This window comes from Aristolochia californica, unplaced genomic scaffold, assembly GCF_029961685.1.
Source record: "Aristolochia californica isolate CCGP_79_NKW_82.1479 unplaced genomic scaffold, dmAriCali1.0.hap1 SCAF_4, whole genome shotgun sequence".
In the NCBI taxonomy this organism is placed as follows: domain Eukaryota; kingdom Viridiplantae; phylum Streptophyta; class Magnoliopsida; order Piperales; family Aristolochiaceae; genus Aristolochia; species Aristolochia californica.
In genome coordinates this window covers 41,193,842-41,214,594 of record NW_027182103.1, presented here as the reverse complement: position 1 = coordinate 41,214,594, position 20,753 = coordinate 41,193,842, and the positions used below count along the sequence as shown (strand labels likewise).

Here is a 20,753-nt window from a genome sequence, read left to right as displayed (position 1 = left end):
CTTAGGTTGGAAATTTATAATCCAGGAAAAACTACAAATATTTTTTCTAGGATATTCATTTTCAAGAAACTTTCAGATATAATTGTATTAGTGTCTTACTAGGAAATTACATAGAAAATATTATAATTTTCCAAGGAAAATTAAATGGACTTGTTAGTACATTTTTTAGGGAAATAAGTGGAAATTAATAATTAATCTGATACATTACCATCTTTATCCATTAATTTTTTTAGTAAAATAAAATATCAAATACAAAAATTTAATATTTTTTTTTATCTAAAAACAAATTAATCATGTTAAATCAACTATTGTATTCTACATATTGTCCCACATTTGAACTGCATCATCCTTGATGATTTCAAGTGGTTAATTTCCTTCGGTCATTTCATCCTTATGATATGATATTTGTATAAAATTATGAACATTATTAAACACTTTACATTGAAAAGATACATCAAACTCATATAATTTGAAAGACAACAAACAAGTAACACTAATTTTTCGAAAAGAATACTAGAAAAAACTACAAGATAGAGATATATAACAGGAATCAATTACAAGGAGCTAACATGCATGATATAATTCACTACCATTTGTTGTCCAGCAAAGGCCTAACATACATGATTTCGTGATTGAGAAATGAAATGACCGTTCACCCAATTGAACTCTACATGATTTCTCGCAACATATAATTCCTACACAGCCTGCCTTTATGTTGTCTATATTGAACATGTCTAGATTAACAAATGAACCAAAACACATTTTATCAATCTCCAGTTCAAATTAGATACACTTGTCCTTATTATATGCTTTCAAATTAATCATTTATTTTATGTTTATAGATTTTTTTTGCATAATAATTATTTTTCAAAAGTAAATAGTTGTTATTTTTGTTTTTAGTTTATTTAATTTATGTTTTATTTTAATTTAAATTAAAATATATTTTTTTTTTTTTTTAAAATTACAATTTATTTTTCAACTTATGTGTGTATAATCTATTCATTAAAAAACTAGAAATACTTTAAAATCTATTAATTTTTTAAAAATCAATATTTATTATTTGCTTAATTTTATAACAAAATTTGTTCAAAAAATATTTTATATTTCCCATTTTGTATTACTATATAAATTTATAATTTACTTTTATTTTTTTCTTTTAGTTTCTCTTATTTCATATTAAATTATTTACATATTTTTATTTTATTTTTACTTAGTTTAAGTAACCATGTTTGTTTAGGTATATTATTATTTATATTAAATTTAATTAATAATTTTTATATTAATTTTCTTATTTTTTAATTAAATAATTAAATAAAACTATCTAAGATAGTTAAATCTATCAATATTTTATTACTCTCTTATCCTTACATTTTACATTATACACAATAATACAAAAAAATACTTTACACTACACTAACAACATAAATTCATGTAGATGAATGAAATGAAATAAAGATGAACTTCAAATTTCACTAACAACATAAGTTCATGTAGATGAATGAAATGAAATGAAGATGAACTTCAAATTTCCGTTTAGTTGACTTTCAAAAATTCACTTTCCGTTTCACTGCACTAACCCCCCTAAAAGTGCCTCTGATCGATGAGGCCATGGTCGCCATCCTCAGAATCAAGTAACCGCACACACCCTTCTCTCAAAATCTCGATCTAAATCTCTGTGTCGTGTGTTTCTCGCTGCGTCTTCGACAAGGTACAGACTTCAACAGTTCTGTTTCTCAACATAGTCTCAGATTTCTTATTTGATCCATCTTGGAATTGTTTCTAATTAAGCTTCGACAATCTTGTTCTTTCCTCGCTTTCATTTTCTCCACTTTCCCTTTCCTTGTCTCAAAATTTTGCTTTTAGGATGAATTTTATTGTGCCTTATCTGAAGGGTTTGTGATTTTTTTTTTTCCCGTGCGTCTGCTTCTGGCCATTCTTTGCATGTGATTGTTAAACGTTATCTAATAAATTCGTCTTCCTGAGAAACTGAGCCTTCTGATCGTCTGAGAAGAACAATCTAGTTCCAGCTGTTACAATTGAACCTTTAAAAGTTGATAGGCTACTCGAATTTTCTTTCTTTCAGAAAATGTAATTTACGTCGCGTGGATTTATTTTGATTGGTAATTATAAATTTTGTTCCTTGTACTATAATAATTTTTCTCTGATCCTTATTCTCAAAGAAGAGAAACAAATGAGTGTATATGTATTTTTTTTTCCTTCCTACGAAGATAATGTTGCTGCAGTTTGTCTTGGTTGTCTTACAGGATGTTGTTAGGCTTTTTATGTCATTTCTTATTTCTTTTTGAATAAATAATTAGTTTGATTCGTTATTTTGATTAACAGGTAGTTGTCATCATCATCTTATTTTTTTTAGAATTATGTTGATGTCAGCTGTAGTTTTTTTTTTCCTTTCAAACATCTCATCTCCTTTATTTACAGGGCAAAAAGGCACCAAAGCCTCTTCTACCATAGGGAGGTCTAAAGAAAAAAACTGTGAAAGAAAATGTTACTTGCGGTTCTTTTCTCCAATTCCGAGGGCAACATACTGATTGAACGGTACATTATACTGCAACCTTGCTACCCCCATATTTTGTTTTCTCTAAAGAGAGATCTCGACCTGAACAAAAACCATGTATTTCTGCTAATTCTGCTTTATCTTGATATGTCAGACTCACTTACAATTATGGATTAACCTATGAAAGTGGGACTGAGTTCGACATTATAAACTCAAATTTTAAAGTTTCAATTGAATCAGCACCCAAGCTCTTTCTCAGTCATCTTTATTATTGCGACTTAAAACTCAGAGGTTAGCATGATCTAACTGTATAATTTGAGGAACACGTCTATTGCCAGCAGAAACTAACTGATTGATGGTGGTTCTGGCTAGATATTTATTGGACTCATATGTAGAATCTGTTGTTTCATGGATTAGTGAGCTGCTGTTACAGTCACATGTTATAGGTTATTTTGTACCACTCACCGTATGGTTTTATAGATCTGTTGTCCCAGTATGCAACTAGATGTGGGATACATAAAAAATAAAATGAGCATCACATACACTAGAAAGTGATTAGGATATATGCTAAAAATGTTTGTTACAAATGATAACATTGTATGGACACATTCTTGGAAGGTTGAAGTGCCAATTGATCAATGTCATTAAGCAGGTAGAATCATTTTTTTCGAGAGTTGGAAGTGAGGGAAGTTGCTTGACTGTGAGGTTAGAAACCTTATCCATTTTGACTTAAAGTCAAGAGTTGAAACATGTGCTTATATGAAATTATGAATTATATATGTGCGTTCTGGATCATTTGCGTGACTAATAACTCAATGTGTACCCTTTAGGACAAAATTGCACTTCTGCATGTTTTTGCTCATCTTTGCCTCGTTTAGGATTCAGCATGTGATGGGCATATAGCCAAACCAACTAGGTGATTGACTGAACCAAGTTAAGTCAAATTCACTTTGTTTAGGGAATGACTATTTTGTATAGCTTGAACTTTTGACCAGGAATATAGAAGTCTGAGTTCAACATGAAAAGTTCATATCAAGTAGGATACATGGAAATGTCCTATAGGGAAACCCTTGTTATGCCAAAGCCATTCAACCCCAGTCACCCTCCTCAACCCACCTTTTCACCAACCCAGGCTTCTCTTCCTCTCTCAGTCTCTCATCCAACCCCCTCATATTTTCCATCCATACCAAATGAAGCTCTTAGGCTTTAAAAAATGTGAATCTCTAGCAACAGTGCAATTTAATTTAACAATTTGTTGTAATATATATTATCATTATACCATTTTCTAAAAGAGAGAGAAAAATAAGGGTTTTAGAGTTTAAATATTACAACAATGAGTAATGGCGTTTGCTAACTAATTAATGGGGAATTATTTAAACTCAGTTGAAGTCTTTCAAGGGAGCATTGTAATGGTACAAACTTAAAATTTTTGCAACTGGAAACGATTGATCTCTAAAAATTAGGTTCTTTGACAAATCTGATTACCTGGGCTGTTCTATCTTTCCTTTTCTTTTTAATCTGCTTCTGTTTTGTATAAAGCTCCAATTTGTATCGGAATCATCACATCTTAGCATGTTAGGCAGATTATACTGTGGCACTTTCAATCAACACCCAATTTGAGTTTTTTGGATGTACTTAATCCAGTAGTTGTATTATGTTTGTTCTTTTGCAGCTTTCATGGTGTACCAGCTGAGGAGCGGTTGCATTGGAGATCTTTCCTGGTGAAGCTTGGAGCTGATAATCTCAAAGGTGTCAAAAACGAAGAGCTATTCGTTGCTTCACACAAGTATATAAAGCTTCTACATTTTATCAATTACTTTTTTACTAAGTGTGTGTATTGCTTGTTTTTCACAAAGACTTGATGTTCCTTTTAAGTGCCACATTCACCATGGTTGCATCGAAATTTGTCCTCAGCTTATACTTAACAGTAGTTCCCCCATTAGAGGGCCCTTTTATAGTTTTTATTTGATTTTTATGAGCTTCCTTTCAGATCAGTTTATATTGTTTATGCCATGCTCGGAGATGTTTGCATCTATCTTGTTGGCAAGGATGAGTATGATGAGCTGGCATGTAAGTTTCCACTGTCTTACTTTGTCCTTTATGTGTTTTCTTACTTTTTTGTCCTCCATTAATTCTAACTAATTGTATTCCAGTGGCAGAAGTGATGTTTGTGATAACGTCATCAGTAAAAGATGCATGTGGCAAACCACCAACCGAGCGACTTTTCTTGGACAAGTATGGAAAGATCTGCTTGTGCCTGGATGAAATTGTTTGGAAGGTAAGATCAGAGCCTCACTTTCATATGAGATAGATTGCACTTTGCTCCAAATAACTGGTTCCTCGCTTCCTTGGTTTGATGCATGCAATTGATTTCTCCATGTTGATCACTTTCCAGAAGATTGTTTCTAGAATTTTCTTTCTATATCAGTATTATTCCAGAAGTTGTTTACACCCCCCTTCCTCTTTTTTTGTTTTTCACTTGCTTACTGGTATCGAATACTTCTTAATCCTATACCGTCATTTATTTTCTTGTTACCTAATGAAGGGTATGCTGGAGAACACTGACAAAGACAGAATCAGAAGACTCATACGGTTAAAACCTCCCACTGAAGTCTAAATCAGAAGCCTCCTTGTTACTTCACTTCCAAGATGGCAGATATGTTTCCGGGTCCAGGAATTTTATTTGCAGCTTATTATCTACACTCCATTTGGTCATATTTGTATTCTGAAGTTTGTGGCCTCAGAAACCGTATAAACAGTCATTATAAACAGCTCATTACAACTACTGGATTAAGTACATCCTTCATGAACTCGTACTATGGATCTGTTTTCATTCATCCCCAGAGATGATGTGCAAGCTTAGGATTAATTAGTTGGTCTTTGTTTTTTTTCAGTCGGTTATCATCAATGCTCAATTCCGAGATAGACTTGTAAAACACATTTGCTCAAATTGAGATCATCTGGTACTTCGGCATTTCAATTGGAACAAATCAAAAAATGAATAACAAAAATCTACTAAAGAAGACATTTGCTTTTACAGGGTGGGATACAAAGGAAATCATAAACCTGTACACTCTCTTATTCATGGTACAACATTTCCAAGCCAGAAGAAGACAGGGAACTGAGCAGCAGCTATGAAAAGCATGAAGTAGTGATGCCTTTTGGAATGTTTCGCGTAACTTCTGACCTCTGCAAACAAAACCCTTTTCATGGTCTTCACTAAAAATATCCCTGTGCAGATACACATCCAAGGCAGGAGAAAATAGTAAGCATAGCGCCATAAAATTCCTCCCAGAATGGCCACACACATGCCAGTGAAAGGATAGCCTGTGTAGGCCAATATGTCCAGCAAAGGGGCTTCCCCACTACGCAACGAATATAATATTGCTTTAAGCAACAAGAACTGAACAAACCACCCAAGAACTCCCTTCGTAACCAGCACGCTCATGGCTTCCGGGCTGAACCTGCATTGCCATAAAAAACAAGAAAGTAAAGCAATTAGTGATGGAAGCAGCATCGGACCTGAAGAGATGAACCATAGAGAAAAAACGATTAATAGTTCACCCCAAAATCTCCCCAGCAAGTTGTTTTTCAGAATTGAACCTTACACTGATCACTTCCAATTTGAAGAAACATTACCAATGGTCACAGTTCATTAATAGAAACATTTAGGGATACTAACTAATAGGAAACTTTCAGTCATCTAGAGTAACCCACACAAAGTGACACAGAAAACTGATAAATATTTTGTTTTTTCTTTTACTTTTCACGAAAAAACATCTTACCGTCCCACAAGACCCAAGGAGAGACCAGCAAGAAGAACATATGTTCCGAAGGCCATTAATGGAATGTACAAATCTGGAGCATTTATATCATAAATTGGAGCTTTATAGGACAACCTTCCTCCAACAGGCTCAGTCATCCTAGTCCAGTGACCCTGAAAATCAATTGTAATAATTAGCAACAGATTAAGAGAGAAAAAAATGGACGAAATAGAAGAAAGAAAAATCAAATTATCAGTTTACCCTGTGCAGGAACGGAAACAAGATCACCTTCAACTTGTTTATCACATATTGGCCGTTCACTTGAAAATAGTATTGAGGATCAGAGAAATACCTACTGATCTGTTTAATATTCACAAGAAGAACTCAAGGTTATTCATCCAAGTAATAGCATTGCAAGAAGAGCAGTGACGCAGAATAGTATGATACCAATCTGAATGGTCCAAGAAGAGCACTAATGAGTGCGATGAGCTCTTACTGATTCACGATCAGTTTCACAAGCTCTCATATGGCTCTTGCATCAACAAGCATAAGCGCATGCTCGCAAATGAAACAGAGCTTATTTTCATGACAACATAAAAACACGGGAAATCAATTCATTTGTCTTTCTGTATAGGCATCAACTCACGTTGCTCTGTACATAATCTGAGCTTGAACCCAGGATTCTTTCTCCATATGCACTTAGTCCTCCGCGGATGAACCCTGATCCGGTGCCCGTGAATGCCTCTCCAAATGGTTTAGGCTGAGGGATCATTGGTGATCTTGGAATAGCAGATGAACTACCCATATACTCATACATGCTTTAATACAGCAGAAAGAAAGAGCAAAACCAAAGTTTCATCAGCCAGTGCAAATACCAACAAGAGAAATGAATCTATCATAGCCTAAAAGTGCTGGATAACTTCATGGTTTGTAAGTACAGAATGATACACAATAGTTTATCCAGCTCACATTAAACTCTATTAGATTGAATCCATTTCTTCCACAAGCATAGTAATTAAAAATAAAACGAAAATTGAGACAAAAAATACAGAGCAGTTTAACAGATTTAGTATTTTCCTTCTTCCTAATACTGTTTTTTCTTTGCTAAGCTTTTGCAAAACTTAATGAAAATGGTAGTATCGTTCGCTGACAAGGTTGTTGCTGTCTGAGATTTGCCAATGATACCGATCCTTCCCTATTTTAATAAATTTTGCTCCCCAAACAGAACTGCGTGATCTACAGAGCCAGAGTTCTCATAGACAACCTCGATAGGTCATCAGAACTAGCAAACAAGAGATCCTCCATTAACTTGTACAATCCTGATAAAGGCCTGCTTTTCGAGTTTCTTTCTATCCTGATAAAGTTAGTAGAAGCTTTTGGAGTTCTTTCGATTAAAAAAACGAAAACATCAATGAAACTTTGGCCAACCGATATTGATTCGAGGGATTCGGGGGTCCAAAAGCATTACAACATAAAACTTTTGATATTTTCCATTCTAAAAGTGGAAAACAATTTTCTGTATGCTACTGGAACAAGTAAGAAGAATAATGATCCAGAGAATAAATTCTGTCTGCCCTGAGTTGTTCGAATTGCCAAATTTCTTAACAACCCTCACCAAAAAAAAAAAAAAAAAAAAAAAAAAAACAGAAGACTGCTAAACGATTAATCTGACATCTTACAGAAAGCAGTATGCCACGAAAAACTGTACCCAACGAGAAGAAGAAAATCAGCCACTAACAACAAACCAAATTGCAGGGAAAAGCCAAACGATTATAACAAAGAAGAAATCATCACGTGGAAAGGCGCTCGTCGTACATTCAAACCACAAAGTCTCAAACTTGATATCAGACAAGATTCGACAGAAATTATCCAAACAAAGGCGAAGAGGGAATGAGAAAGCATATCGCGTCCACGACAACAGGCAAGAGAAAACGCAGGATTGCCTCTAAGATGAAACCCGTGTCTCTTCGGTTACTACGCATTCGCTGCTGTTGATCCGAAATTCGATGAGGGGAGGTGGTGAAGCGACGACAAGAGTTGCGGACTTGGCAACAAGTATGCTTCGTCGTGAAGCAATTTCGTAAGAGGCGGAGGAGCTATTGCCGACGTGAAACGGCGGAATGCAAGTGGCACCTTAAGCGGCGGGCAAGATGTCTGCGATTCCGCACTTTGCCTGTCACACTCAGGGCCCATCATTGCACATCATCGAATGAGTCAGCCAAGGCCATTGTGTAGGACTGTAATAAGAGTCGGAGAGCAGGGTCGAACCCAATTAAACGGAAAGACTTCACTGGGCTCCCTGGGTCCAGCTTCTTAGGGAGACAACAAAACTGGGCCTCGTTTTCTTTCTCGTACCGAGATCCAGTACCGCATAGAAGCCTGTTGGGTGGGACAGGGTCTTATCACAGTGAGAGATACGGGACGAGATACTGGAAACCCCTTCGGCTCTCGCTTCTCGCAAAGAAAGCCACACGATCTCGACTTCTTCACCTTTTCAAGTTAAAAGAGTACACAGCCAATTTCAGTTCAATTTCTGGGTCGTCTTCGTTTTCCGTTTTGCAACTGGGTTTGCTCTGGAAATGGCACTCGAAGCCCCTATCAGTGGGTTGAGCTTAGCAGCTTCGGTGTCCTCTTCTGTCCACCAAGCTCCTGCTAACAGGATTGGCTTCGCTTCGAAGCTCCTCACTACGTCTTTCTTACATGGTAGAGGTATGCTGTCAAACTTTTCTCCTGGTTGTTTACTGCTTTAGTTTGCTAAACACTGGAATTACGAACTTTCCATGCAGTATCGTCCTGTTTGCTTCTTTGCTTCCTTGTTCTGAGGAGTTGTTTTCGTTGGGCAATTGACGCTATTCCTTCATGCGAGCTGTTGTAAAGGGCATTGAGATAGTTCATTATTATGATTTATTTGGAAATAGGCTTTGATGATTCAACTGACTGCATTTTGTTAGAGAATTCATATGTCGATGATATGAGGCTTCCGACAATTGCTGGCTTTAGTAATAAAAAAAAACCAGGTTTTTGTGAATGAAAACGAGTTTCAGTGTTGGCGGCACAGATGGGCATTATTGGAATATGCATCCTATTCTCACCTTCTCGCTAGTATATGTGTTTAATGACATATATGGGACTTACTAATTTTATCTTATATGTGTTTTCTAAAGTGGGAGCTCTAAAAGCTACAGGAATACAAAAGGCTATGTCCTACAAACCGAAGACTGTGAAGCATGGCGGGGGCGCTCTTGGTGCCCAGATGAACCTCTTTGATCGGTTCGCTAGAGTTATTAAGGTTAGACCTCCATAAGGTTTTCTGAATTGCTTAAATACTGTGGTTTCTGGCCTCTTTATTAGTTTTTCTTCAGATACTAACACCATGATTTAGTGTGGCTCTCCCAAGTGTAGTCATATGCAAATGCACTTCTGAGTTCTGTAGAAGATCCTGAAAAGATATTAGAGCAAACAGTACTAGAAATGAATGATGACTTGATCAAGATGCGTCAAGCCACAGCACAGGTTCTTCTTTCTTCCTTTTTTCCTTCTGTTTTCAACCCTCAGTATTTTTCATTCTCAATTTAGTGTGCTTGTGCATTATTTTCTGTTTTATCTTTTGTGTATAGGTTTTAGCGTCTCAGAAGCAATTGGAAAACAAATATAAAGCTTCACAACAAGCTTCGGATGATTGGTAATTTCTGTGCTGTTATAGTTTATCTGAACTACCTAAAGGAGCAGACGTGCAAACTTACCTTATGCTTTGCTTTGACAAGAATAGGTACAAAAGGGCACAACTCGCTCTTACAAAGGGTGAGGAGGATCTTGCTCGTGAAGCATTGAAGCGGCGCAAATCCTATTCTGTAAGTATTTCTGTTGAAGGAGATTGTAAGTGTGGCTGTCTAAATTTATTCCTTGATGTGTGTGAATAAGATGAAGTCTTGACTTGGGGTGGTTCTGACAAAGACCTGGTGCCACTTTAGGTTTTCATACAGATTCAACTTCTTTCTTAGATATCTTTGAAAAACCAGACTTAGCTTGCGATGACAGAAAATGGCTATCCCTGCACCTATAGTTATTCCAAGATATGGCCAGTACAAGCAGTTTGAATCTTTATTATAATTAATGATATGCGGTAACTGCGCATCCTGTCTTATAATAGTGCTCTAATTCCAGTTTCTTGGGCACTTAGATGTACCACAATGCAGGAAACTGTGGTTGCGGATGCTTGACTGATATGTAGAGGGTTGTTTTGCAACCACCAATTACTAAGATAAAGCCATGTCACGTCATTTAGATAAGGTGATGAAGGGCTATATATCTCAGACTAATATGGTTTATGCATTTTAATCTGTTCAGTGTCATTTTTACGATCCTGTTTTCTCACTAGAGCTTCCAAGGCTGGAGCAATAGGTTGGGGACCCCTTAACTTTGGTTTGAAGTCGGAAAAAAAGGTACCTTGAATGGAACTCTGGCAGGTTGGATAGAACTTGGGTTGTGGTTCTATGGTTTCAGGTTAAGATAGGCTGGCAGGGAAGAAAAATTTGGAAACTTGGGTATGAGGTAGAGGATCTGGGGAGAGGTCAGAGAGGCTAGGGTTCAGGGTTTGAGGATGTGCAAGGGATGAAAAGAGGTGGCTGATGGGGTAAGGGACTCGGTTTGACGGGTGGAGGGTGTTTAGATGTAGACCAAGGGTTAGTCAGAACTCCAGCTTTTTTATCGAAAAATCTACAAAAACCGTATACCTGCTCGGATACCGTGAGAACTGGAAGTTTAGAAATGGTTTACAAGTCTGGCTGAGAGTTCTCTGTGTTTGAAAAGAAGAAAAATGCTTAGTTAGAGAAGATTGGGGAGAAAATTAGGGTAGGACAGCCATGTTTACGTGAGAAGAGGAAGGAGAGAAAAAGTTCTCCTCCTACACGAGCCAATTTCTTCTATTTCTCATTAGGTTTTAAATCCATTTTCCAAAATACCACAATTACCCTCACATAAATAATGAAGTTTAATACATGTACAAAGGACACCTATCTCACATGTATGCAAGCATGCAAGCTCACCCTCTCATAGGGGCCTTGAAGTATTTGTGCAGCAGCTTGAGGTCTTCTTTTTTCTTCAATTTTTTCTTTTTCAGCTTGGCACATCTGGCATTTTGATCCACGAATGCCTTAGGTCCTTCCAAGAAGTTGTATAAGGTACTACTATCTTGTTCAGCTCTTGGAATCTTAACCATACTTTTTCTCCTCTTTTACTGTCGGGGTAACTTGAAAATTTTGAAGTATTGTTTGGTGAGGAACATTACCAACCTGCTAAAGGTTGACATATCCTTGGTCTTAGCTGCACCATTATCTTCTGCTTCTTGGCTTTTGTCTGTCAATCGACCTTTTGTCGTTGCAGTGATGTGGTCCTCTACTAATGATCCAGCTCAATATTTTTGGATACTTGGTTAACCTTGATGCTCCTAGTAAACGGGTTTTGCCTGTGGTGGTCCCGCTTCTTCTTTCCTAGCTTGGTGACTCAGCCCAAGGTAGGTTTCCCATTTCCTTTTATGAAGGGAATGCTGGCCTGCTTTTGCTCTTTTTTCTTGGCCACTATAAAAGCTTTAAACTTCTGAACTTGTTCAATCTTTTGTCTCATCTGTGGTGGTTGAAATAACTAACACCTTTGACTTTTGCTCAGCCCTGGAATCAGAGCTGGAGTGTTGGGGCTGAACTCTTGGCTTTTCTTCTGTCTGCATTTGTTGCTGGGCTTCAGTATCATGTGACCTCTGTGCTACAATTTGCTCTACGTCGATGCAGTCATATGTAAGCCCACCAATGGTTGACAATTTCCTCAGCTATTCACTTGTCTCCTTCCTTGTCGGAGACTCGGTCTCATGGAGTTTTCTCTTTGCCCGTGAAATCATATGTAAGCCCACCAATGGTTGACAATTTTCTCAGCCATTCATTTGTATCCTTCTTTATCGAAGATTCAGTACCATGGAGTCTGGTGCTCAACACATGCACTGGCTGGTCCTAAGGTTCTATCTTTTATTCATAACGCATCCTTTGAAGTCTGCATGCTTATGTCTTGGACTTAGTGAGTTTCACCTATTGAGGATTTACTGATTCACTTGACTTGATTTTGTGACATGAAGTAATGACTTCTATGGTTGTTGTGCTCCTATCATTGGGACTGATAGGAGCCTTGTCAGTGCAGTTGAAGGTTTGCTCTACCAGTTGAGCTACATCCCTATAATGGTTGCTTTCCTTGATTGGGAAAGAGTTTGATCTTACAACTGGTTGCCTTGGACCTTCTTGTTCTTCCAAGTGCTCTTTGAACATCCTTACTAGCGGCTGATCTTCTTCCTCTTCTTCTATGATTCATCGAACGACTTGACTAGGGATTGACATTCTTCCTCTTCAAGGAGTTATATGAAAAACCAATTGTACCAAAGGTTGATTGCTCGTTCTCTTGTCCAGGTTGAGCTTTGACTGCTTTAGTCTTTGCCTTGAGTGTTGTCCCATTGAAGGCCTTCTTTCTTCTTTATCTACTGAGGGTCCCTTTTGACTTGGTTGTCTGTTGGATTTGGCTTGGGAGATCCTTTTGGACTTAGGAAGAGTATTCATCGGGCTCTTCTATGGTCGTATCCATTTCTAGGATTTTCAATTGCATGTTGCAAAAGAATTGATCACTCAAGTTGGTTTCCTCTTGTATCTTTTTCAAGGCTTCAATTCCCTCCTTGAGACCTTGGCCGAGTTGGTCCATGTTTGCTAGGACCATATCTCGTTCAATCATCTTTGCGATCATCTTATTTGGAAGAATGTAAGATAACCAAGAGTCTAACATCCTTTCTAGAGGATGATGGCTGCCTCAATCAGCAAGTGCATGATTGTGGTATTGATGGCCGCTTGACCGCAACCTTGAGCTTCTGAGGGGCATGCCTACTCATTGGCATGGGGGGAATAGGGGTTAGAGAGGTCGTGGGAAATTTAAGGTTTTGGGTGTAGGGGGTTGTATGAGAAGGGAAAGAGATAGCAAGATCGAGTGGGTTCAAGAAAAAATGAGAGAGTTTTGCAGAATTGACCTTTGCGGCTTTGGAGGCAAATACTCTTCCATAATTAGCCTAGATCCTCAAGTGGTTGTTGCACTAGAAACCAGATTCAAAGAGCTTTAATTTGATATATAGTTTGATCTATAAACTCTGACATTAAATATTCCTTATCCCTTGATTTGCTTTGTCCCATAGCACAAACTTTACCGATTCCAATGAGGATATCTTCTTGTGGAGGGATCGAATTGACACGAAACTTGCTGTGTTTGAAATTAGTTGCATAAATTCTGCTTCTTTGAGAGATAATCTGATAGAAACTTTGACTTTGCTGTCAAGCGGAACTGTCTTGCCTCCTTTGATTTTAGTTAGGGCTTTACGCCTGCCAATCCTGCATCTCTACCAAATTTTACAATCCCATTTACTTGTTAGAGCTTTAGAGGCTAAAGCAATAGGTTGGGGACCCTTAACTTTGGTTTGAAGTGGGAAAAGAGTACCTTGAATGGAACTCTAGCTGACCTTGTAGAATTAAGGTTGCGGTTCTAGGGTTTTGGGTTAGGTATGCTAGTGGTGAAGAATAACGTCGAGACTTGGTATGAGGTAGAGGATGTGGGGAGAAATTAAAGAGGCTAGGTTTAGGGTTTGGAGACATGGAAGGGATGAGAAGAGTTGGCTGGAAGGAGATATTATGGCTCGAGTAGGTCATGGGGTAAGGGACCTGGATGGATAGGGGAGGATGTTTAGGTGTGGATTGAGGGTTAGTTGGACTATAGAGGAGGAGGGCGGCTCACTTAATGAAAGGGAAGGGCTAAGATAAATAATGAAATGGATGGAAAGTATAACCAAACCTTTACCGGAGGGATCTTGATGGATACCGTTTGGGGTGATTGGGTGGGGAGTAGTACCGAGGGCTCGTGCCTTTGCCAAGGGTCTCCTCCTTGGAGGAGCGCTTGAGTTGGTGAGACTCAATAGGTGGTAGAAACCCTTGAGTCAGGGGTTAGCCGCCTAGAGCGTTTTTCTGTCAATTAGACACTTGAAGGTTGGCTGAAGCCGATAGGGGTTAGCTGAAGCTAGATAAAAGGGTTTTTTGTCTTGAAATTGGATGATGACAAGATTCATAGAGCTTATAATCTATAGGCCGAGAACTAGAACTACTTCTACCCTCTTCTCTATGTGGGACTAATGCTTTATGCCTCTAGAAATTTCTTTATTGACTTTTTATCCCTAGCTTAGTTGGCCCCTCTTTCTAGATTTTTTGTCTAGACATTTTTACCGCTGATGAGTTGGTCTCTCCTATTTTAGAGCTTCCTTTACTCTTCTGCCTTCTATAGTTTTTCCTGGGCATTTCTGACATGTTTGCCAGTCTTGATTGGCATCACTTGTCTCCTCATTGGGTTTCTGCTCCATTTTGGTCTCTCATACTTGACTTAAATAACATCCTATGAACTTCTATTTTAAGACTCAATCCTACTATGCCCATGTAGGAGCATAATTTTCTCTCTTATCTATCTCTTGTAGCCAACATGACCTCTCTAGACACATTAACATATGGTTCTAATATATATAACCACATGGTACATTGAGAGCTGCCATTTAATTGTTATGACACTTCAATTAGCAGGTTACCTTGCTCAGAAGTCATTGTGCAAATTCTAATGGCGTTCATCTCCTTTGCTCAAAGCTTGCATCATTATCTTTATTTGTGTGGAATCTACAACAGAGAGTGCAGGAGATGAATAATATCAGGGTGTTGACAAAAATGAAAGAAATCAGATTTCCTGCATGCCACTGGTTTTATTTTAGAGCAATCTTTAAGGAAATGAAACTCACTCCAGACAACCAAGCAATGCACATAAAGCGTAATTCATCACCTCCAAGCCTAACTTTGTTAGAAGACAATTTCTTCTTTTAATTTTTCAAAACAATTTGTAGATACAGGTCGGAAAAGGAACATCCAGTCCTCGAATGTGTTACTGGAAAGTAATATGAGCTAATTTATTTGGTATCAGCAGAAAAGTTTTTTTGACTTAGCAGGTGTATCCCTCTCTTACTCTTCCAAAAATAAAATAAGTGAATAATTTTAGTTAAAGAAGGTTCTTCTAAATGCACATCCAGGGGAGGATTTCTTAAGGAGGCCTGTTTTCTTTTCTGAGAAGAAAAATAGCAACTTTCCTGAAGCATGTTAAAATTTGGGATTTTTTTGGGGTTAGGGTTATCATTTTCAGGGTCTTACATTTGTTGATATTTTGCTACCGCATCTACGTTATCAGATTCACTAATATTAATACTTCAAGTAAGAAGGTGGGAGCATTTCATAGCTATGTACATTCTCAATGACAGAATTTTTGTTTCTCCCTCTTGTTCATCATACAAACACGGTGTTTTGGTTCATGTTGCTGTATAATGATCAACGTGACTTTTTTCTTTTCAGTGGAAGTAAACAAACTGCAGTACCTGAGTCAGCTTGGATATCTCGGTTATGGTCCTGTATATCTGCTTTTTCTGGGTTCTAATCATTTCCATTTTCTTCTTCTTCCTTCTGAGCAGGATAATGCAAACGCACTCAAAGCACAACTTGATCAACAGAAAAGTATTGTTGATAACCTGGTGTCTAATACACGGGTGAGGTCTTGTTTCCTGTATGATTAGAATCATCTTCTGCTAGCTGGAGCAGTTACATATTTAGTTTTGGAGATATATGGTATATATATTCTTCTTATTGGTGTGAATGCCTACGTCAAAGTCTGTTGTTAATTTACTTAGCTGAAGAAGTTTTCAGATTGGGAGGCCCAGATTTTCCTATATAAATTTTTTGATGATACAAACTCCTCTTGCATTAATGCAACTATTAATGTTTCATTTAATACTAGATTTCTTTTATCAGTTTTATTGTTATTTCCAATCTCTCTCTCACACACACCACACACTTACTCTCTTTTGTTCTAGTTGTGTGACTTGTCTTCTATCTTCTACTTCCAGTATTCCTTCTCTTAGTTTGTTTTTATTGTTGAACTATTAACATGTCTTAATCAAGAGGGGGCTTCATTTTCCTATTCAGTGGATGGGAACACGTAACACACTGTCCCTTTTTGTTCACTTTGGGATCCTGTTACGTCATGCATCATTAGGTCTCACGAGTAACCTTACAGTGTACTCTCAAAGATGCCATTCTGGCATTGTGAGTTCCATGTGGAAATAAGCCAAAGATTTGTGGTGTATTCATCTTAACCATGGGAAATATCATACTTCCAAAATAAACCAGTTGAGACACAACAATCTATGGAGCATGCTCACCTTATGCTGTAAGCATGATAGGGCGTATAAGTTAGGCTATGTACCTGACAATTGTGTGGAAGGATCCTGAATTGAGATAGAAATAATGAAATAATAAGATGAGAAACCGAGACAATAGACTGGAGAAGGACACTGAATTTACCATTTCCACAGGTAGTACTACTCGCATCTCTTAAACAACTATCACGAGAAGTTACAAGAGCTCTTCCAATGATTTTACTTATCCTTAGTCTAAGTTTACAGGAAAAATATTCCTTTTAAAGAAGGTGAATATATGCTGAGCTACCTTTCAGATTTTGGTGCTTGAATTTTAAATCTGTATCATGACATGGATTAAAATGTAGTGTAGATTTTGACATCTGCAGATTGGAATCTGGGAAAGGCTAAAATAAGAAGATTAAATTTGCCTTGGCTTTTTTTTTCGTCTAAGGATATTTATCTTTTGATATATATAAAATCATCTCAATTTTTAACTCTTATTGATTTTGTAGCAATCTCGATTTTCTGTTTTTTGGAGGATTCCAGTGTATTAATGGCTCAGGCATACAGTTAATCAAATTTTTTCTAATGCTTGTAGCTCTTGGAGAGTAAGATACAGGAGGCCAAGTCAAAGAAAGATACACTAAAAGCCCGTGCCCAGTCTGCAAAGTTTGTTCCCATCTGCTTTGTTATCATTAAATTATATTATTTTTGAATTTTAGGATCATCTGCATCTGGTCAGCTGTGATTCTGATGTTTTACTTGTGTTTTTGAAAGAAATAAATTTAGTTGCTGAAGCATTGATGGTGCTGTTGTTTTATTAGGACTGCGACCAAAGTGAGTGAGATGTTGGGTAATGTCAATACAAGCAGTGCTCTCGGTGCATTTGAGAAGATGGAGGAGAAAGGTATGTTATTTTCTCATATTTGAAGCTTTATTCTTTAATGGGGTTTGCCTCAAAAGAATCATCACAAGAAGAAGAAGAAGAAGATTTAAACAACAGCTTAAACTATTCATGTTAGCTGGGCTACAACTTAAGTAGGTCAAATAACTAATGGATTAGGGCCTATAAAGGCCTAAAAAACAGTAGAGTGAATATTAGTAGTAGCATTGAAATCGTAGGCCAGTGTGGAGGCCAACAAGTCCTAATTGTTTGCTTACTTCAGTAATTTGATCTAATGTCCGGAGAGATGCTAAATGTAGAGCTGAACATGCCTTGCCCTGTCAAGGGAGTCAACTTCCCAATCTGGGTGTTGGCATCTAGAATTTTCATCTAGAAAATAAATAGTGCTAAATTGAGCTCTTCAGACTAGGACAAGGGTGAAAAGGGTGTAAACCCTACTTCAAGAATTTGTTGGAATTTTCAGGAAGAAAAAAGATGAGAGAGATTAGGGTTTATAGACCAGACTCTCCTATTTAAATTACATCCATGTCCTTGTTCCCCATAAAACTTAGGAGATTAGGGTTTTTGAGCTTGTACTTGATCCGCTTATACTCTTTTCTCACCCTTAAGCTGAGAGCGGATGGCAATGATCTCCCGGCTTGATCATAATATAAACACATTTCCACAATGTGCTGTTAGCCTTGCACAATTTGTCTTAGAGTTGGTTGAATAATAAAAGAAAATTTTAAAATTTGGTGATCTTTACATTGTCTCAAATATTTTTGGTCATAAATACTTAACCTGGTTCTTTGTTTTTTGGTACTGGGAACTACTTTTGGGTGAGCCTTGTGAGGTTCTCTTGTATTCTGTGATGAAATTGGAAGCTTCAATATGTTTGAGAGCACAGGCCGTTATATTTCTTGATAGATGTGGAGTCTGCATCTGTTGGATAATAGCTTGAACTGTTCTAGCAAACACTATTAAGACAATCCTAATGTCAGAAAGAACTATTTGGTTTGTACAGTTTTGGCTATGGAGTCTCAAGCGGAAGCCCTGAATCAGTTAACCACTGACGATCTTGAAGGAAAGGTGGTTAACCCCCCATTACTTCTCACTCGATCATCCTTCTCTTCTGGTACAATATAATCCTAAACTTTCTGTGGCTGCAGTTCGCATTGCTCGAGACTTCTTCAGTAGATGATGATCTTGCACAATTGAAGAAGGAAATATCAGGGAGTGCACCGGTAATTAATCTCTTTATGTAAGAGAATATTTTTCTTTCAAGTTATGGAGTCTCATATTTCCGCTGAATGTACGGGCTTCAATTGTTTTTGTTCAACAGAAGGGTGAACTTCCTGCAGGAAGAACTAAGGTAAGTAGTTCCAGCACTCCATTTCCATACCAAGATTCTGAAATTGAGAGGGAGCTCAATGAACTAAGACAAAAAGCGAAAGACTTTTAAGTCTCTTCCCTTCCTGAGGAGCCCAAAATTCTTTCATCTGGCTGCTATCCAACCCAGACAGCATAAAACCCAGAAAGCAAGGATGATGGGTGGTGACTTTGCCAATGCGTGCTAAAGAGGTGAGAGGTGGATTAGATAAAGAGGGTTGGTTGATCTGCTTGACACTGTATGCTTGCCATTAATTCAATTATGAGACAGGCAAATTAGTGTACATGCATTATGTATTTTCTCTAGTAATTACCCATTTTTAAATACTGGTGGGGGTCAGGGTTTTTTGGGCAACAAAGCCAAAGTGGAACTGGTGGTAAAGAGGCTGCTGCTGCATTCTTAATAAATAACTATTTCAATTGTTCAAAAACTATAGAAATAGCTTCTCAAATATTTTGTGGTTACTCTTCATCCAAGTCACTAGGCCAAATTTCCTGAAGAAATTTTTTTAAGCCAATTGTGTAGGGTTTGCTTGACATAGGAGTGAGCTTAAGCTTAGGTTCCTCTTCCAAAACCAAGTTTGAGTTATCTCATTGTCATTTCATTATTGATTTAAGTTATTTTGTAATATAAAAATCATTTTAAAAACATTAATTTCTGGTTTTAAAAATCTTACACATTTCTTTACCTTTTATTTAATGTAATAAAAAATAATTGGTTTATTAATTATTAATTTTTTTAATGTAATTAATTCCTTACATTATCTATTTAAGATATTATTTAATTTAATATAATATTTTATAAAAAATAATTTAGTTTTCAAAAAATCGTATTTGTTGGTACACATTTTATTACCTTCTTTTTTATAATAGAAAAATAGTAAAATTTTATATTAATTAATTAAAAATTATAATCTAATCTATTTAACACATTTCATTATTGATTTAATAAAATTTTAAAATTTTAAAATATTTAAAAACTTATTTTAGATTTTAAAAATCTTATTTGTTGGTTCGTGTTTTATTATTTTCTAATATTTTAATAAAATGTAAATTTTGTGTACTAATTATTCAAAAAAAATCATTTTCTAATCTATTTAACACCTTTCATTATCGATTTAATTTTTTTCAAAATTTACAAATATTTAAAAAAACTTTTTTGTTTTAAAAAATTTAATGTTTTAAAAAAACTGAAGTGTCATCCTGGACTTTACACGTACAGTTGACTGATCAAAGTTGTGTATTTTTTATATTAAGTTTGGAAGTTGTTTTTTTTTTTTTGTTAAGTCAATTATTCGTCTTCCACATAACACCAAATTGATAAAATAGATCTCTTAAGTTGGATCAATAGGTTCATTGAGCTAGGGGTGGCATCGAGTCGAGCCAAGCCGAGCCGAGTCGAGCCCGAACCTGCTTATGTTCGAGTCGAGTTTGATTTAAATATTTCGAGTCGACCTTCAAGCCGAGTCTCGTCTCGAGCCCAAAATTGTTATCGAGCTCGAGCCCAAAAATTTTAACTGAGTTAGAGTCGAGTTCGAGCTTCAACATACATATAAAACTCTTCAAATATATATATATCAAATAAATTGTATATAAAATTATGCATACATTTTACATAAAATTGGGCATAAACTATATATATAATACATGTATAAGATTGGGCATGACCTCAACTTAAAATTGAGCATAATCTATGTATATAATACCTGTATAAAATTCGGGATGACCTCTACTTAAAATTGGGCATAATCTATATACATAATACCTGTATAAACATTCCCTAAACACTCCATGAAATTGTTTATACACTCCATAAAATAGTCTAAACACTGCATAACATTATGAATAAACTCCATACAATAATCAAACACAACAAAATTAAATGAAATATCACTATCAATTTACAATCACCCA

At 36.6% G+C, this 20,753-nt stretch overlaps 3 protein-coding genes across 5 annotated transcripts; 2 read left to right on the top strand and 1 right to left on the bottom strand.

Moving 5' to 3' along the window:
- Window positions 1–1,577: 1,577 nt before the first annotated feature.
- Window positions 1,578–5,331, top strand: LOC137962380 (uncharacterized). The gene is made up of 6 exons (XM_068809211.1): window positions 1,578–1,708; window positions 2,440–2,556; window positions 4,188–4,301; window positions 4,506–4,585; window positions 4,669–4,793; window positions 5,061–5,331. Exons 2-6 carry the CDS (start codon window positions 2,504–2,506, stop codon window positions 5,130–5,132), a joined length of 444 nt encoding a protein of 147 aa, XP_068665312.1. The 5' UTR covers window positions 1,578–1,708; window positions 2,440–2,503; the 3' UTR covers window positions 5,133–5,331.
- A 182-nt stretch (window positions 5,332–5,513) lies between these two features.
- LOC137962378 (uncharacterized) lies at window positions 5,514–8,467 on the bottom strand. Of its 3 annotated transcripts, XM_068809207.1 has the most exons (5): window positions 8,095–8,467; window positions 6,926–7,097; window positions 6,541–6,639; window positions 6,301–6,452; window positions 5,514–5,979 (listed from the first exon to the last, which is right to left on the bottom strand). In XM_068809207.1, exons 2-5 carry the CDS (start codon window positions 7,094–7,096, stop codon window positions 5,598–5,600), a joined length of 804 nt encoding a protein of 267 aa, XP_068665308.1. In that variant the 5' UTR covers window position 7,097; window positions 8,095–8,467; the 3' UTR covers window positions 5,514–5,597. The 3 variants fall into 3 exon arrangements, with proteins under 3 accessions (XP_068665308.1, XP_068665309.1, XP_068665310.1); XM_068809208.1 differs by having other exon boundaries at window positions 6,926–8,467; XM_068809209.1 differs by lacking the exon at window positions 8,095–8,467 and having other exon boundaries at window positions 6,541–6,634; window positions 6,926–7,053.
- Window positions 8,468–8,714: 247 nt separating this feature from the next.
- LOC137962911 (membrane-associated protein VIPP1, chloroplastic-like) lies at window positions 8,715–19,279 on the top strand. The gene is made up of 11 exons (XM_068810038.1): window positions 8,715–8,988; window positions 9,444–9,568; window positions 9,682–9,792; window positions 9,897–9,961; window positions 10,049–10,130; window positions 15,842–15,916; window positions 17,166–17,236; window positions 17,392–17,474; window positions 18,475–18,539; window positions 18,620–18,694; window positions 18,793–19,279. Exons 1-11 carry the CDS (start codon window positions 8,859–8,861, stop codon window positions 18,910–18,912), a joined length of 1,002 nt encoding a protein of 333 aa, XP_068666139.1. The 5' UTR covers window positions 8,715–8,858; the 3' UTR covers window positions 18,913–19,279.
- The last annotated feature ends 1,474 nt before the right edge of the window (window positions 19,280–20,753 follow it).

Excerpts from the sequence above, each read along its gene's own strand:
- LOC137962378 (XM_068809208.1), bottom strand. The coding sequence starts at position 7,096 with ATGTATGAGTATATGGGTAGTTCATCTGCTATTCCAAGATCACCAATG. Across the intron at positions 6,453-6,540 it reads TGTTTCCGTTCCTGCACAGG|GGTCACTGGACTAGGATGAC; the intron begins GTAAACTGATAA and ends ATTGATTTTCAG. Across the intron at positions 5,980-6,300 it reads TCCTTGGGTCTTGTGGGACG|GTTCAGCCCGGAAGCCATGA; the intron begins GTAAGATGTTTT and ends ATGGCAATGCAG.
- LOC137962911 (XM_068810038.1), top strand. The coding sequence starts at position 8,859 with ATGGCACTCGAAGCCCCTATCAGTGGGTTGAGCTTAGCAGCTTCGGTG. Across the intron at positions 10,131-15,841 it reads AGCGGCGCAAATCCTATTCT|GATAATGCAAACGCACTCAA; the intron begins GTAAGTATTTCT and ends CCTTCTGAGCAG. Across the intron at positions 18,540-18,619 it reads CTGACGATCTTGAAGGAAAG|TTCGCATTGCTCGAGACTTC; the intron begins GTGGTTAACCCC and ends CTGTGGCTGCAG.
- LOC137962380 (XM_068809211.1), top strand. The coding sequence starts at position 2,504 with ATGTTACTTGCGGTTCTTTTCTCCAATTCCGAGGGCAACATACTGATT. Across the intron at positions 2,557-4,187 it reads GGCAACATACTGATTGAACG|CTTTCATGGTGTACCAGCTG; the intron begins GTACATTATACT and ends GTTCTTTTGCAG. Across the intron at positions 4,586-4,668 it reads TGAGTATGATGAGCTGGCAT|TGGCAGAAGTGATGTTTGTG; the intron begins GTAAGTTTCCAC and ends ATTGTATTCCAG.